Source organism: Carettochelys insculpta, chromosome 18, assembly GCF_033958435.1.
Source record: "Carettochelys insculpta isolate YL-2023 chromosome 18, ASM3395843v1, whole genome shotgun sequence".
In the NCBI taxonomy this organism is placed as follows: Eukaryota; Metazoa; Chordata; order Testudines; family Carettochelyidae; genus Carettochelys; species Carettochelys insculpta.
Window position 1 is genome coordinate 7905493 of NC_134154.1, and position 14780 is coordinate 7920272.

The 14780-nt window shown below is 54.1% G+C and overlaps 1 protein-coding gene across 1 annotated transcript; it reads left to right on the forward strand.

Annotated features, from left to right (window-relative positions):
* Nucleotides 1-318: 318 nt before the first annotated feature.
* Nucleotides 319-11969, forward strand: TBX3 (T-box transcription factor 3). The gene is made up of 7 exons (XM_075012794.1): nucleotides 319-1614; nucleotides 3096-3363; nucleotides 4349-4495; nucleotides 6505-6581; nucleotides 7734-7891; nucleotides 8886-9559; nucleotides 10511-11969. Exons 1-7 carry the CDS (start codon nucleotides 1220-1222, stop codon nucleotides 10940-10942), a joined length of 2151 nt encoding a protein of 716 aa, XP_074868895.1. The 5' UTR covers nucleotides 319-1219; the 3' UTR covers nucleotides 10943-11969.
* Nucleotides 11970-14780: the final 2811 nt, after the last annotated feature.

A 14780-nucleotide genomic window follows, 5' to 3' on the forward strand; every position in this document is an offset into this window, starting at 1 on the left:
GCTGCGCCCCCGTGGCTGGCAGAAGGGGCCGCTACCCGCGCGGCGAGGCAAGGCGAGGCGAGGCAGCCCCTAAATGGAAGGCGACAGAACGCAGCGCGGGCCAGCCCTGAAGGCCGGAGCCCTGCACCGCTCCAGGGACAGGCGAGCCCTTCCCAGTCCCCACTCCCCCTTCCCTAGGGCTGGAGCCGGGTTGGGGGGAGCGATTTGTCTGGGAGAAGCCACCTAGAGGCGGTTCTCTCCCTCCCTCCCTCTCCCCAGTGGCTCGCTGCGCCCTCCCCTCTGATCATGTTGACATATTCACACGCCACGGACTAGTAGCGATGCTTTGCTGCGGCGTTACAGTTTCCGACACCTTCTTTTTATAACTCGGCTCTGTCCGCCTCCACCCGACCTGTGAAAACCACGCCTATGGAGCCACACAATTGGTCCGAAAGCGTCAAAGAGCCAATCAACTAGGCTCCAGCTCCCCTGCGACCCACAACACATCCAGGCCATCCGGTGCGAAGGCAGCAGACTCGCGGGGATTCCTCGCGGCGGAGAGGCGGGCTGGGCTCGGCTCGGCTCGGCCGGCGGCTGGAGCGGAGTGTAATTCCATTCACCAGCGGACCGAGGCGCGCTCGGTGGCGGAATCCGGGCACGGAGTTGACGGCGGCTGCGGGCTACAAGGGGGACTGAGACAGGCTCCGGTGTTGGTGGGTGGGGAGCTTTGGTGGGGGCATTTTTTCCCCTCTTCCCCCTCCCTTTGCAGGCTCCGGGCCGCAGCCGAGCCGTGCACGGGAGGGGACGCACAGCCACCCGCCGCGCACCCGGGCAGCACACCCCGGGGAGGAAGCCCGGATTGGAACCTGCAAGCTCCGCAGGGAAAGGGCGGCTGGCGCGGAAGAGGGAGGACAATCGACCCCCAGCCTAGAAAGGCGCCCGGAGCTCCCGCAGGCACAGAGCAGACCTCCGGGAAAAGCTGCACCGCTGCATCGTCTTCCTCCTCCTGGCCGTGCTTGTAACTTGCCAGGAGTCCCGCTCGGGCACAGAGCAGCCGGGGGAAGCTGTCCCGGGTGATCATGTCTCCGGACTGGGCCGCTGGCCGTGCGTAGAGGTTCTGTTTCCTGGTCTGCCTCCATTCCCCCCACCGTCCCCTCCTCGCGGGCGATTTTCTGCCACGATGCACGGTTAGAAGCCTCCGCAGGGCTGCTCCAGCCGTGAGAAGATCCGGGGGCAGTGGATGAGCAGACCCATGAGAGATCCAGTAATCCCTGGGACGAGCATGGCTTATCATCCCTTCTTACCTCACCGGGCGCCGGACTTCGCCGTGAGCGCAGTGCTGGGACACCAACCTCCCTTCTTCCCGGCTCTCGCCTTGCCCCCCAACGGGGCGGCCGCCTTGTCCCTTCCCGGGGCTCTGGCCAAACCGATCATGGATCAGTTAGTCGGGGCGGCCGAGACCGGCCTCCCCTTTTCTTCCCTGGGTCACCAGGCGGCCGCTCATCTGAGGCCTCTAAAATCCCTGGAGCCAGAAGAAGAGGTGGAAGATGACCCCAAAGTGCACCTGGAAGCCAAAGAGCTGTGGGAGCAGTTCCACAAAAGGGGGACCGAAATGGTGATTACCAAGTCAGGAAGGTAGGTCCGCCGGTTCCTTTCCCTAGCGCCCGCTGCGCCCCCAGGGCGGCTGCAAAGAAAGTCACTGACTTCTTCCCCGCAGCCCGGCTCACCTGAAATTAGGAAAAGTTGCAGGACTGGGGCCCCGGCAGGGCCACGCTGCGCGTGGGTGAATCTGCGTGTGTGGTGGGGGGAGAGAAAATAATTTGGGCTCGGACGGTCACTGGTTTGCTCTCAGCTTCCCCGCAGCCAGGGCAGAATTCTGCCGTGGAAGCCGAGGTGGTGATGGGAGAGGAAATCCCTTTCTCGGTGGCTTCCTTCTCCGCCTGCGGGGCTGCGCGAGGGGAGCTCAGGAATGGCGTTGGAAAAGCGTCAGCTGATCGAAAAGAAAAGCCGATGTGAGACGCACGCGGCGGAGTTACTAGGGGTCGGGGCTAGGGGAGGCTTTGCAAGCAATTTTGGGACCGTAACATCAGCCCCTCGATGAGGAAATGTGTCCCTCCTTCCTTTCGGAGCGCACACGCAGAGCTCTGTTCAGGGCGAATATTTGTATTTTGTGTGTGTGAGTGTTATGTTCTATGTTACTAATAACACGCGTGTTTACACACACATATACACACGCACAGTTCTTCGCACTGAATGATACTGTATTATAAGCACTTCATATCATGCAGATGTAATTCACAAGAGCAAATCACTCTTAACGCTCCTTTCTGAGCAGTGATTCTCTTAATGCTTCTGCGGGTAATAGTTAAGGTATAGATTTTTTTTAATTGCATTACTTGGATAGCCACAAGAGGACAGAGCTGGAGAAAATTGTCCTAGGAGACCCCAGATCCTCCCCCGTTTTTCTGTGACCGAATTTTGCACGGCCGGTCGGAAGAGTTTACTTACTCGTTGCAAAATCCTGCTTCGTTTTAAGCCAAGATTGCCGCCTGCCAACTTCTCGATATATTTGTTGCCATTTTTGACTTGGCCTTAGCCGCACAGGGGAACGTGTGGGTCCCCTTCTCGTACACTGAGGCAGGATTGGATTGTGAGTCTCACATTCACACACAACATTGTGGCCCTTTCCCCAGCCCCAGCAGAAACCTTGTCTCGGCCCTCCAGCTAATGGAATGAGTCCGAAAAATGTAGAACCTTCACCCAGTTAACTAATGTTTTCCCGTGTTTCCTCGGTTTCAGCGCTCAGGGAAGCCAAATAAAATCCGTCTCTAAATACCGATCGCTTCGGGATCCACGAGCCATGTTAGGCTCTGAAGTTTGTGGGGATATATACACATCTTCAGTGCATTAGTTTAGGGAAAATTTTCTCTTGAAACCTCTAAGCGACTGAAAAATATTTTGTGTTGGGGGGGGGGCGGGAAATCTGTGTATTTCAGAGCGTTTTGCTGTCGAGACGTGAGAAATGCCACTGGGTTAGAGGGAGTTACTCACTGGAGGGAGGGGGTGCTTGTTTTGATCTGTCTTTTCTCTATCTTCCTGTTTCTCTCTTTCCATAGGAGAATGTTTCCTCCATTTAAAGTGCGGTGCACCGGGCTGGATAAAAAAGCCAAGTACATTTTATTGATGGATATAGTGGCGGCTGATGATTGTAGATATAAATTCCATAATTCCCGGTGGATGGTAGCCGGGAAAGCTGACCCTGAAATGCCAAAGAGAATGTATATCCACCCGGATAGTCCGGCTACAGGAGAACAATGGATGTCCAAAGTCGTCACTTTCCACAAACTTAAACTGACTAACAATATTTCTGACAAACACGGATTTGTAAGTTCCTTTTCTTTCATTCCGCCCAAGCTTCCCCCCCCACCCCAACTCCAGTTTGCAACAGAACCAGCCCCTAAGTCTGCAGAGCCTGGGGATCTGCCTAATGAAATAGCTCTGAAGTCTTGCAGGAGAGGGTTGCAAAGATTTGATTTTTAACTCGGTAAAGAACACCGTGGTGGAAATCAGACAGAATTAAGCCTCCTCTGTAACACCCACGTGCCCAGCTCCCGGTGTGATTTGCTCCTTTCCCTTTTGATGAATATAGTATATTTCAGTCCTTGGGATATCTAGACACCCATTGGAGCACCACTGGCTTTAAAATATGGCATATCGCAGTTGGTTTTGCACTATAGGAAATTGTAGGAGTCTGTGTATAAAGGGTTTTAATCCCCGGGAATGCAAACATTTAATTCTATATTAATCAAGACACTACAATGCAAGTCAGAGAGAAAATAAACAGACACAAAAATGAGAGGTCAAAAGGCCCCTTCATTCCCCCTCCCATTACATTTACTGGCTGTGCAGAGATAAAACCTCACTTACCAATTAAATCAAACAAATAGGCCGGCTGATAAGCCCCAAAAGAAGCGAAATGCTCTTCCGGGGGTTTCTCCTTCCTTGGGACGGTTCTGCAGAGGAGCGGGGAGTTGGCACGCTTGCATTTGCTGGGTGTTGAAGTAGATCCTAATTTTTGCGCTTCACAGAAGGCCTTCGGAGGGTTGGGCTCGTCCGTTAGTGCCAGCTCAGGCCTCGGCTCGTTGTTTTCAATTCCTGAGCATGTGGTCTTGCCCGCAAACGGTTCCCTGCGCCCCCAGCCGCTGCCCAAACGCGGGGGGGGGGGCTGGCCGCCTGGCAGGAGATGGGGGTGTTCAAAGGGGAGCCGGGAGCTGTCCATGCGTGGGAAGAGCCAGAGAAGGAGGCTCCCGAGTCTGGGGGCCGCTGCGGGGACCTGACCGTCTCCCCTTCTCCCCTTCCCCCCCCGTAGACGATCCTCAACTCCATGCACAAGTATCAGCCGCGGTTCCACATTGTCCGAACCAACGACATTCTCAAGCTGCCCTACAGCACCTTCCGAACCTACGTGTTCCCCGAGACTGAGTTCATCGCGGTGACCGCATACCAGAACGATAAGGTAAGGCGGCCGGGGCGGGCTGGCTTTACGTGCGCCGGGTTTTTCTTAAGCCTTTCGCAGACGTTTGTTGCTTTAAAAATCAGGACGTCTGCTCCTTTCTTTTGCTTCCCCCCCGCCCCGCCGCCTTTTTTCCCCATGCAAACGGGTCCGGTTTGCCTGGAAAAATGTTCCTTCCACTGGAGGTGGAGGGGGGGTGTGTTTTCGGGGTGGATTTAACTCGAGAAAGATAAGGGGGGGGGGTGTCACAATCCGCCCGGGGTTGAGAAAGACAGGCCGGAGCCGGGTGTGTTGGTGCACCGGGCCTTTGGCCTTTGCACGACTCAGGACAGGGGTGATAAGCCGCCACTCCCCGGTGATTCCGATTATGATTCCTCGCCGGCAGTGGTTTTATTATCCCTTTGCATGCCGCCGGGGTTGGCTGAGCAGGGAGGCTCTGGAACAGGGTGTGCGAAAAAGTGAAAAGCAGCGAGGGCGAAAGAGTTGCAGCCTTGCCGATTTTGCGCCTGTGAGTTGTTCTGTGTGAGCGGTTGGCGCCTGCTGAATTTAGGCCGACCGAGAAAGGTCTCGGGGCCCAGGGAGCCCAATCTGGCCTCTTTGCTGTTACTTTCGACACAAGGTCGCTTTCTCGGTTCAGTTCAAACTGTTGGATTTAAAGAACTCGACTGAGGTCCTCAAGTTTTGCGTTCTGTAAATCTTCCCGTTTCCACCTTTTCTGATCCCAGGAGATTTTAAACGTTGGGCGGAAGATTCCTCACCCCCTAATTATTGTATTTTAATTAAAGCGCTGCTTGTCGGCGGGGGGAGGGGCGGTGTACTTGACCGGCTTTCGGCAGCGTGCTTCTGGTGCAAATGAGTACAATGGAAATATAGGTAGGCCGGGGGAGGCTACGTTTTACTTTGGGGCTTGCTGGCCCCCGTGTTGGCTTGGAGCCGCCAGCGTCGGAACCTGACTTCTTGTGGAAGAGAACTAAAGGGACTGGTCTTACTGCCGGGAATTGTGCGGGGGGGGCGTTGTAATGGACGCAAAAATGCCCCGGGTCTGGGGCCTGATCCGCGACCCTGCCCTCGAGGTCAGAGCCCACATTCCGCAGCTCACCATTGCGAATTTCAAGCAGCGCTTTTTCGCGCAATGATGGGCCGCGGGGTTTAACTGCAGGGACCCTGGAGCTGCCAGGCAGCGTCCTGGGAGTCCAGGCGGACTCCCCCAGTTGCGCGCTCTGGGGCTGCTTTGCCCCCTGCGCGGAGGTTGCGGGGTTTGCAGTAAATGCACAGAAATCAACGAAATGCCCTTCCCCCTCCCCTGGCCCTCCCCGATTTCATACCTGGTGCATTTTTCTAGGGTAAACTCCCCTCCTCTCTTTTACAAGCCCTCCGCAAACTTGGAGCGGGGGGGGGGGTCTTAAATCTCTTATGACCTCATGGGCCCCACCGAGTCTTCAAACGGGCTTTAAAAATGTAAAGCGGATAAGCGAAAACAAATGTTTTCGGGGCCAAGTCAGTACTTTGAATCTGAAAAATCTGGGGGCATTACCAGGCGTTTGCCGTAAACTCCGCTCCTGGGTTCGCGCCTTCCCCCAACCCCCGCTGCAATGTGACTATATAAAGCCCTTTATTAAGGCAAGGGGGTGGCTAGGATTCCTTTGCGGTTTAATTATGACAGTTAAAGAGCTCAAACTGAGGCATAACTTTAAGGGAGCGCTGTGCTTGTAGTCACGCTCCTTGCAAGGCGGTAGTAGCAGCGCTGGGCGTTTGCAATGGCAAATCCTCCTCCGCTGTGGAGTCCGTCTCTGTACCTGGGGACGCGGAGGTGCCTTTAAAACCGTACAGAGCCCCTGTATGAAAACGCACCGCTTCCCCAAATCATCTGCTTGCACCCACCAGCCAAAACCCGGAGTGATTTTATGTGCTGTGTGTTTCTCCAGGGCTGTATTAATTGCAGGGGTGGGGGACGATTTTGAAACCGGAGGTGGCTTAACCCTGGCCCTCTCCCCCCTTGTTTTTTCTTTTAGATAACCCAGTTAAAAATTGACAATAACCCATTTGCCAAAGGGTTTCGGGACACGGGCAACGGACGGAGGGAGAAAAGGTAAGTCGGAAAAGCTGAGCGAGTTCATTGCCTTTTGCCACCCTTAGAGCCTTTCCAGAGGTCAACAGAACTTGAGAGGGTGTGTCCACTGCAGGGCCTGCTTTTATCTTTATTTTCCGTATTGCGCGGGATTGCCATGGGAAGTGGCATCGGGATCCTTGGAAGGGAATGACCTGTGGGCCCAGGACAGACATTCCTCTTGCAAAGCAGAGTCTTGAAGTCAGTGTCTGCCGCTGCCACTGGAAACCAGGAGCACCGAAGTAGATTTGAGAGCCCGCAGTTAAATATGTATTATTATTGTACACATTGATAGCTTCCTCTGGGTGTTAACCCTCATCTATGCCCAAGGGCGGGGGTGGGGGGAGATCTCTAATATTTAGAGAGCTGGCGCCTTGATTATAAGGGAACTGCAGATTTTTCTGAAGTAGGAGCAGTTACTTTTCTAGATCAAAACAAACAAAAGCATTTTTCATGGTGGCAAAAGCCTTGTGCTAAGGCCCAAGAGAGACGCTTCTGGTTTAGTTTGTTTTGCTTTATCTTTACTGCAGAGGGGTTCTGTGATCAATTCCCCCTCAGTTTCCAAAGCCAAATAAAGCGTTGTTAACCCTGCCCCTGACCCCACGCCACCTCGCACAGTCCATCCGAGTGTGAAAACAAAATCCTCACCGAAGCCCCAAGACGGAAATTATTTCTAATTTCTCTCTAAATAGAAATAGATTTCACTCCAGGTTAATTGCTGGCGAAAAGATTACATAAAGTGCCTAGCAAAATAACCACTTCCGAGCAGTCTTAGCAACCATTAAGTTCCCTGATCTCCCAAGAACATCCTAACATTTTAAAAGCTAATCGCCTGGGAATGGTTTTTTCCCCCTCATTTATTCAACACTCTGCCCTAGCTAAGTAGTGATACTAACAGCTTCCAAGCATCTCTTCTCGGGAAAAGCGCCTTTTAATTCTGCCTCCAAAAAGGCCACTCCTTCCCCGAGCCCAGCTAACTGCGAGCCAGGCCCTGCCAAGCCAGGGAGCCCATCCGGGCAGGTGCTCAGTCACTGAGGGGGAGGAAAGCGGCCCCCGCGCGCTGCAGAGCTTGCCGGGCCGGGGCGCCGGCTGGACGACTTAGCCCCCAGCCCTGCTCCCTCGCTCTCCCGGCAGAAAGCAGCTGACTTTGCAGTCCATGCGCGCTTACGACGAGCGGCAGAAAAAGGAGACCGGCACCTCCGACGAGTCCTCCAGCGAGCAGACCGCCTTCAAGTGCTTCGCCCAGTCCTCCTCCCCCGCTGTGGCGGCGGTGGGCACCTCCAATCTCAAAGGTGAGCCCCGCTGCCCTGCAGGGACCGTCCCTTCCTCCTCCCCTTGGCCTCCGAGCAAGAGTTTCGCTGGTGACCGAACTTCTGGCCAGAGCTGCGCGGGTGACCTTGGCCCGCGCGTCCCCCAAAGCTCCTTAGTTCTTCTCTCCCCCCACCGCTGCTTCTTTCTTCTTTCCTGCTTTCGGCCGGGCTTTGAGTCCTTCCCCCTCCCTCCGGTGCAGCCCCGAGTCAAGGGAGCAAACGCAGACCACGGGGCAAAAGTTCAGAACTGCAGCCAGGCTATTAATATGCATGTTTCAGGCTGTTCCTGGAGGGGCGGCGGGTTCCCCGGCTCCCTTCTCCAAATCCCACTGTCTCGCAGGGAAGAAAGGGGAACTCGCGGGGGTATTTATCTTCCCCTTTCTAGGGGGCTGGTTTGGAAATCTTCCCTCCGCTCCGCTTGGTTGGCAGCGACTGGATTTCTTTACCTCCCCCCTTGTTTTTTAAATGATTGTTGTTTAAGGTGGTGCCCAGATGGAAGTGGGAGGGGGTCTGAAAGCCCGGCCGGGAGGGGTGGCACAGAGGGGGAAGTTGGTTCACCTCTTGCAATGGGCTCCCTACGTTTAAACAGGGACAACCCGCCCCAAGTGATTTAGAAACGTTTTTAACCCCCCCCCCCTTGAACTACCCTGGGCTACAAAGCCGAGGAAGCCGCTGGGTGTGGCCCATCAGACGCCCCACGACCTGATCTCAGTTCCGCCGGAGCAACCAATCCAGCCCAGGCGGAAACTGATCCGGATTGACTCCGATGTAACTGAGCTGAAGGCTCCGGCCGCTGGCACGTTCTGGTCACACAGGTGTGTGCCTCCGTCCCTGGCTGGCTGGAGCCAACAACTCGCGGCTCAGGCTGGTGGGGGACCGGGGCAGCCCCTGGGCCGTGCTGCTGGGGGACCCCGGGCTCGGGGCCTTCCCCCGGGCGCAGAATTGCGCCCTAGCGCCCTGCGCCTTTGCCTTGCAGACCTGTATCCCAGCGAGGGGGAAAGCGACGCGGAGAGCAAAGACGAGCCGCTTCTGGAGGCCGGTGACTCGGGCAAGATCAGCACCACCACGGCGGCTGGGGAGGAGACGCGGGAGAAAGGGGGCAGCCCGGCCAAAGCGCCCTTCTTTCCCGCCGAGCCGGCGGCCGGCAAGGGCCGGGAAGGCCCCAGCCGGACTGAGAAAGCCCCGCCCGACTCCAGGCACAGCCCAGCCACCATTTCCTCCAGCACCAGAGGCCTGAGCGGGGAGGAACTCAAAAGCCCCCTGCGGGAGGCCCCCAAGGCGGAGGAGGCCAGGCTGCTGGGCAAGGAGCCCTTCGCGCCGCTCACGGTGCAGACGGACAGCGCCGCGCACCTGAGCCAGGGGCCCCTGCAGAACCTCGGCTTCCCCCCCGGCTTGGCCGGCCAGCAATTCTTCAACCCCCTGGGCAACGGGCACCCGCTGCTCCTGCACCCCAGCCAGTTCGCCATGGGGGGCGCCTTCTCCAGCATGGCCGCCGGCATGGGCCCCTTGCTGGCCACAGTGTCCGGGGCCGCCGGCGGGGTCAGCGGCCTGGACAGCACGGTCATGGCCACCGCAGCGGCTCAGGGACTGTCCGGAGCATCGGCCGCGGCCTTACCGTTTCACCTTCAGCAGCACGTCCTGGCCTCGCAGGTAAACCCCCTCCCCCCACCCAGGCCTGTCCCGGCCGGTCTGCCTTGCGCTGCCGCTGCTGGGATGGGGCTGGCCTGTCCCGGACACTGGGCTCTGCGCGCTGCTTCCCACCCCCACAGCTGGAACAGCTGGAGCCAGCGGCTGCGGGTTTCTCCTGGCCAGGGGGTGTAAAACCCGACCTGGCGGGGACCCAGGGCTGCTCTCCGGGGGCTTTCCCCTCGGATTTCCCCCGGGGAACTCTGGCACACGGTGTGCCGGCTGGGGCTGGGTTCCCTTCCAAGCTGCAGGGAGCCAGCCCGTAGGGGCGTGGGGGGGGGGGGGGGGTGGCTGGGAAGCAGCTCTGAGGGCGGCGGGAGGAACCGAAGCTGCCCGAAATTCACCGGTCCGCTCGGAGACGGGAGTCCTCCGAGGTGAAAGACAGACCTGGGGGAGGGGAGCTCCCGAATTGCCATCGGGGACCCTGTGCCCGCCCCCAGCAGAACAGCGCCTGGGCACTTGGCCGACTGGCCCACCGCTGCTCCGGACCTGCCCCGCCAGGCTCCTGGCCCACTAAATCCGGCCTTTAGTCTCTGAAGTGCTTCGGGGCAGCTGTCACTGGAGAGGGCCCACGTTGGCTTTCATCTTCCCCGGCCCGCCCCCAGCGCCATTCCGATGGAAACGGCCCGGGGCGCGCGGCGGTGCGAATGGGCCAGCAGAGCCTGGAGCAAAGCCTGGGAGGCTTTTCCCACCCCGGTGCCTCGGCGGGTGTGTCTCCAGGCTTGCAAAGAGCCTGGCGGGCAGGGCTGGCTGGGGCTGGAGGTTCTCGCAGGCCCAGTTGCTCCACCTTTGCCCTGCAGGCCGGCGGGGGAGAGGCCCCCGAAGCTTCCCAGCCCGGCCGGGGTGTGGTTTGGAGCGCGCTGCGCGGGCGGAGGGTGAAAGGCGCTGAGGTCTCCCCGCTTTGTCTGTTCGCAGGGCCTGGCCATGTCTCCCTTCGGAAGCCTCTTCCCCTACCCCTACACCTACATGGCTGCCGCAGCCGCGGCCTCCTCCGCAGCCAGCAGCTCGGTTCACCGGCACCCCTTCCTGAGCGCTGTGCGCCCCCGGCTGCGGTACAGCCCCTACTCCATCCCCGTGCCCCTGCCGGACAGCAGCGGCCTGCTCACCACTGCCCTCCCCAGCGCGGCCAGCAGTACGGGGGAGGGCCAACCCAGCAACATCGCCGCTAGCCCGGCCTCCGCTGCCTTGGACTCCGGCTCGGAACTCAACAGCAGGTCCTCCACCCTCTCCTCCGGCTCCCCTAAAGTCTGCGCCGAGAAGGAAGTGACCAGCGACCTGCAAAGCATCCAGCGCCTAGTGAGCGGGCTGGAATCCAAGCAGGACAGATCCAGGAGTGGGTCTCCTTAATGTGGGGCCCTGTCCGCCGCACCCCCCTTCCACTGGGGAGGGGAGAGTGTTGTTAACACGGGGGCTCCCCTCCACGGTCTCATTTCAACTCCCTCTGGCAGTGCACTTTGAAAAGAAACCACCTTGTCCCGCTCCCTGATCAGCAAACTTATCCTGAAGTGGGGGAAGGAGGAGGGCGCAGGGCTGGGGGCGGCAGAGCTGGTTGGCAAGCTGCTATCAAAGATCATTCTGGTCATTGGAATGACACGTTGGCCAGAGAGGTGGTTTGGTGGGCCCTGGTCCTTTCTTCCTCACCCTGTAAGGCAAACAAACCAACGTGGATGAAAAGTGACATAAGAAAAGTGATTTTGTTTAAAAAAAAAAGTGTAAGTAACTTGCATATCAGTTCTTTCAATATTGTTTGGGGGGTGGATTTATTAAATATAGCTCCGGTTAGTCTATGTTAAGGGAAGCTGTGTCTTTTGACATTATTGTGATGTCTCAAAGCCACCTTAGGGCTTTTTGCATGTTCCATAGTAGTCTGCTTTTTTGGGGGGGTTGTTTTATTTTGGGGTGCTTGTTAAAATCCCAGGGACAAAAACTGAAAACTGAAAAATAAAAATATTATCTTTACCCCTTTCTTCCCGCCCTGCCCCTTTGTAGCAACAAAAAATAACGAAAAATGTAGTTGGAAAAGGGAAAAATATTTTATCTAAAAACCTCTGTAGCGCCACTGTAGGTTTCTTACAGCTTTTCCACTTTTACTGTATATGCAATAAGAAGGTTTAAACATAATACTGAGAAGAAGAAAGTGGACACTATTATTAAAACAAAGTATTTATGTAATTATTTGATAACTTGTAAATAAGCGGAATATGAATACTCAAAATTAAACTTTAATTTATTGACACTGTACATATCTCTGTAAATATGACTGTAGTTATTTTTTCTGTTTTGTTTTAATCCTTTTGAAGTTCATATTTCCTTTAAGAGTACACCTAAAACCAACAAATCAACCAAATATACCCTATTTATAAGTGTTCACTTACCATTTTGGGTCATTCCCATGAAAAAAACGTAACTTTCTTTTTTTAAAAAAAAGAAAAAGAAAAGAGCTGAATGCAACAGAAAAAGAAGAAAAAGATGAACTTTAAAAAGAATGAAAAAAAGAAATGTGCCACTGTAGCATTTAACCCTTGTTTTTCAGTGCTGAAAATGCTACTTCTCCATGTAAAATTTCAATATACGTACATAAATAAAATGACAACACACCTCTCCAGTGACTTGAAAGAAAAAAGAGTAAGATGAAGAATCTAGGTTTTTCTTTACCTTTAAAAGACTGTTTTCCAATTTCCTTCGTGTGTCAAAATCACAATGGAGTTTTACTGCTGTTATGCTTATTGTCTGTTTGAGTAGGTGCATATATCAATGGCTTGAAAGTCAGGTGCTCAGAGCTGGTTATAAGAAAAATGAAGGTATATTTTGTGTTAATATTGTCAAGAAGTTCTTGGTTATTTCTGTAATTTTCCCCCCTTTTGAAAGCCACTGAAGTTTCAATAAATTTTTATTGAAATGTCTTTAGGCCTCATGTGAAATGCCTTCGTAGAAACTTTTCTAAGACTTGAATTGGAGGGAGAATAGAGGGTTTTTAAAATACTGTCTTTTTTCTGTCTCTCTATTCCTTGCTCTCCATAGAAACCATAACATCTTCCATGCAAAATGAATTGAGAAGGCTCTCTTTTAAATCAAGCAGTAAAAAGGAGGATAGCATGGAATGTTGCTGGGAAAATACAAGTATTAACCAAATTGTTTAAAAATGTTTTTTTTCCTTTCCAAAATGTGGATTCAAATGCAATACAGTTGAGTCTTTTAATGGAAAAAATATTAAGTGACATTTGAAAAGTTAATGAGAGTGGCTCAACTGTGCTTTTATCTATCATCAATTAATAAAGCAAAACTGAAGACTTAGAGAATAGATCTGTTAAAATTTAATGCAAAGGCCCTCAAAAGTTTGCAGGTAAAGTGCTTACAGTAAGGTGTGCTATTACTAGTTTTATTTCTTTCGGTCTGTTCTTGGGAGTGGGATCATTCTACTTTTGCCCTGAAAACATAGTTTTCTTCTTCTAACTTGTCCTGGTTTTACGGCTGTAATAATAATAAAGACATATAAACCGACTGAAGCAGGAACACAAACTGTATTTAATAATTGGGTTTATATTCTAGTTACCCCCACCTGGCCTTGGAGGTCATATTAAGAATAGGAATAAAGAGAATTGGCAGCAGCTCACTTTACATTTGCCAACTCCTTGATCACATTCTCAAGCAGCATGAATATGTTTTTCCTTGTTTAAAAGATTTTTTTAACAGTTAGTGGCCCATATATTGGAAAGTGATTCATCTCCAGCCAGTAATAAATATTATAAGGATCCACTTCCAGGCTGTATCCTGTTTTACTCTCCCTCCTCCCTCTTGCAAGCCTCTGAATGGAGTGGTTTGTAGATAAACAGAGGTCCAGTTGGTGAAAGTGGATATATACGCAGCAATCTTATGCAAACCTATTACAATCCCTTCTCAATGAACACTGGGCCGCTTCCATGAAGAACTCCTGCTGAACTCTGCATGCAAAAGAAGGGGGTTTTAGCCATAATAATACGGAGATGTACCTCTTTCACAGAACTGGAAGGGGCCTTCAGAGGTCATTGGGTCCAGTCCCCTGCGCGGCAGGACCTATCACCATCCCTGACAGATTTTCTTTAAAAATAATTTATTTGTCCCAGATTTCTAAACGGCCCCTTAAAGGATTGAACTCCCAACCCTCCCCTACAGCAGGCTAAGGTTCAAAGCACTGAGCTATCCTTTCCCTCCTCCACGGGGGCTTGTCTAATCCAATCCTAGGTTCGTGGAGAGTTTGGGAGCAAAAAAGGAACATTTCGGTTTAAAATTGGATCCCAATAACACCGATTTTTTCACCTTCTTTACAGGAAACCATCTCAAGATGGTGACTTTTCCCTGCTTTCTCCTGTACTCAGAGGGTGTCAGGAGTTTTAGGAACGGTGACACACCGCGCTATAGACAGACACCGAGACACTGCCCAGCAGCTAAAGTCACAGGGCACAAGCGCCGTGTAGACGCCTTACGGGTTGCTCACACACAGCAAACGTGCGCGCGCAGGCTAACCCTGCCCGGGTCTGGCACCTTCGCAGCGGAGCTCAGTCTCCAGCTGATTATGGGTGTTTCCTAATTTGAGACCCGGGTGCTTAGGCTTCCTTTCAACCCCCACGCGTTTAATTTTGCTGGTGTTCTTAGGGGACGGGTTGGCGCGCGTTTGGATTTGGGTCTCTCGCAAGCCCGTGGGGAGGAAGACGAGCAAGCAATTGAATTGCAGCCGTGCACCACTGAGCCGGACTCTCCATAACCCTAAAAATCCAGCTCCACAAGGGTTCCTTCCAAAGGCTCTGGGCGCGCAGTGGCTGGAGACCCAGAAGCTGCGGGGAAAGCGCACTCGTGCCTGGCAATTAACGAGCGGCTTCTGGTACGTGCAAAAATGGGTCTACACGCCTCGAAGTTGCGGGGGAGGGAAGGAGCAGGCGCGTGAAGAGATCGCGCGAGTCACCTCTCTCTGACACCCGCGGGATTGACTCTGGGGCGCACAGATGCGCGCGGTGCCTGGAGAGCGGCTGGGGCCAGGAGTGGAACGCGCGGGTGATGTCGGGTGTAAAACCATTGTTTTTTTCCCCTCTCCCCTCCCATTGTTCTTGCCCCCCCCCCCCAGCACAGGCTGCCTCTAGGCTCCCCCAGGCCTCGTTGGAGCAAACTGAGCCGCTTTTCTAGCCCCAGCGCAAGGGCTGCGTCCCGCGGC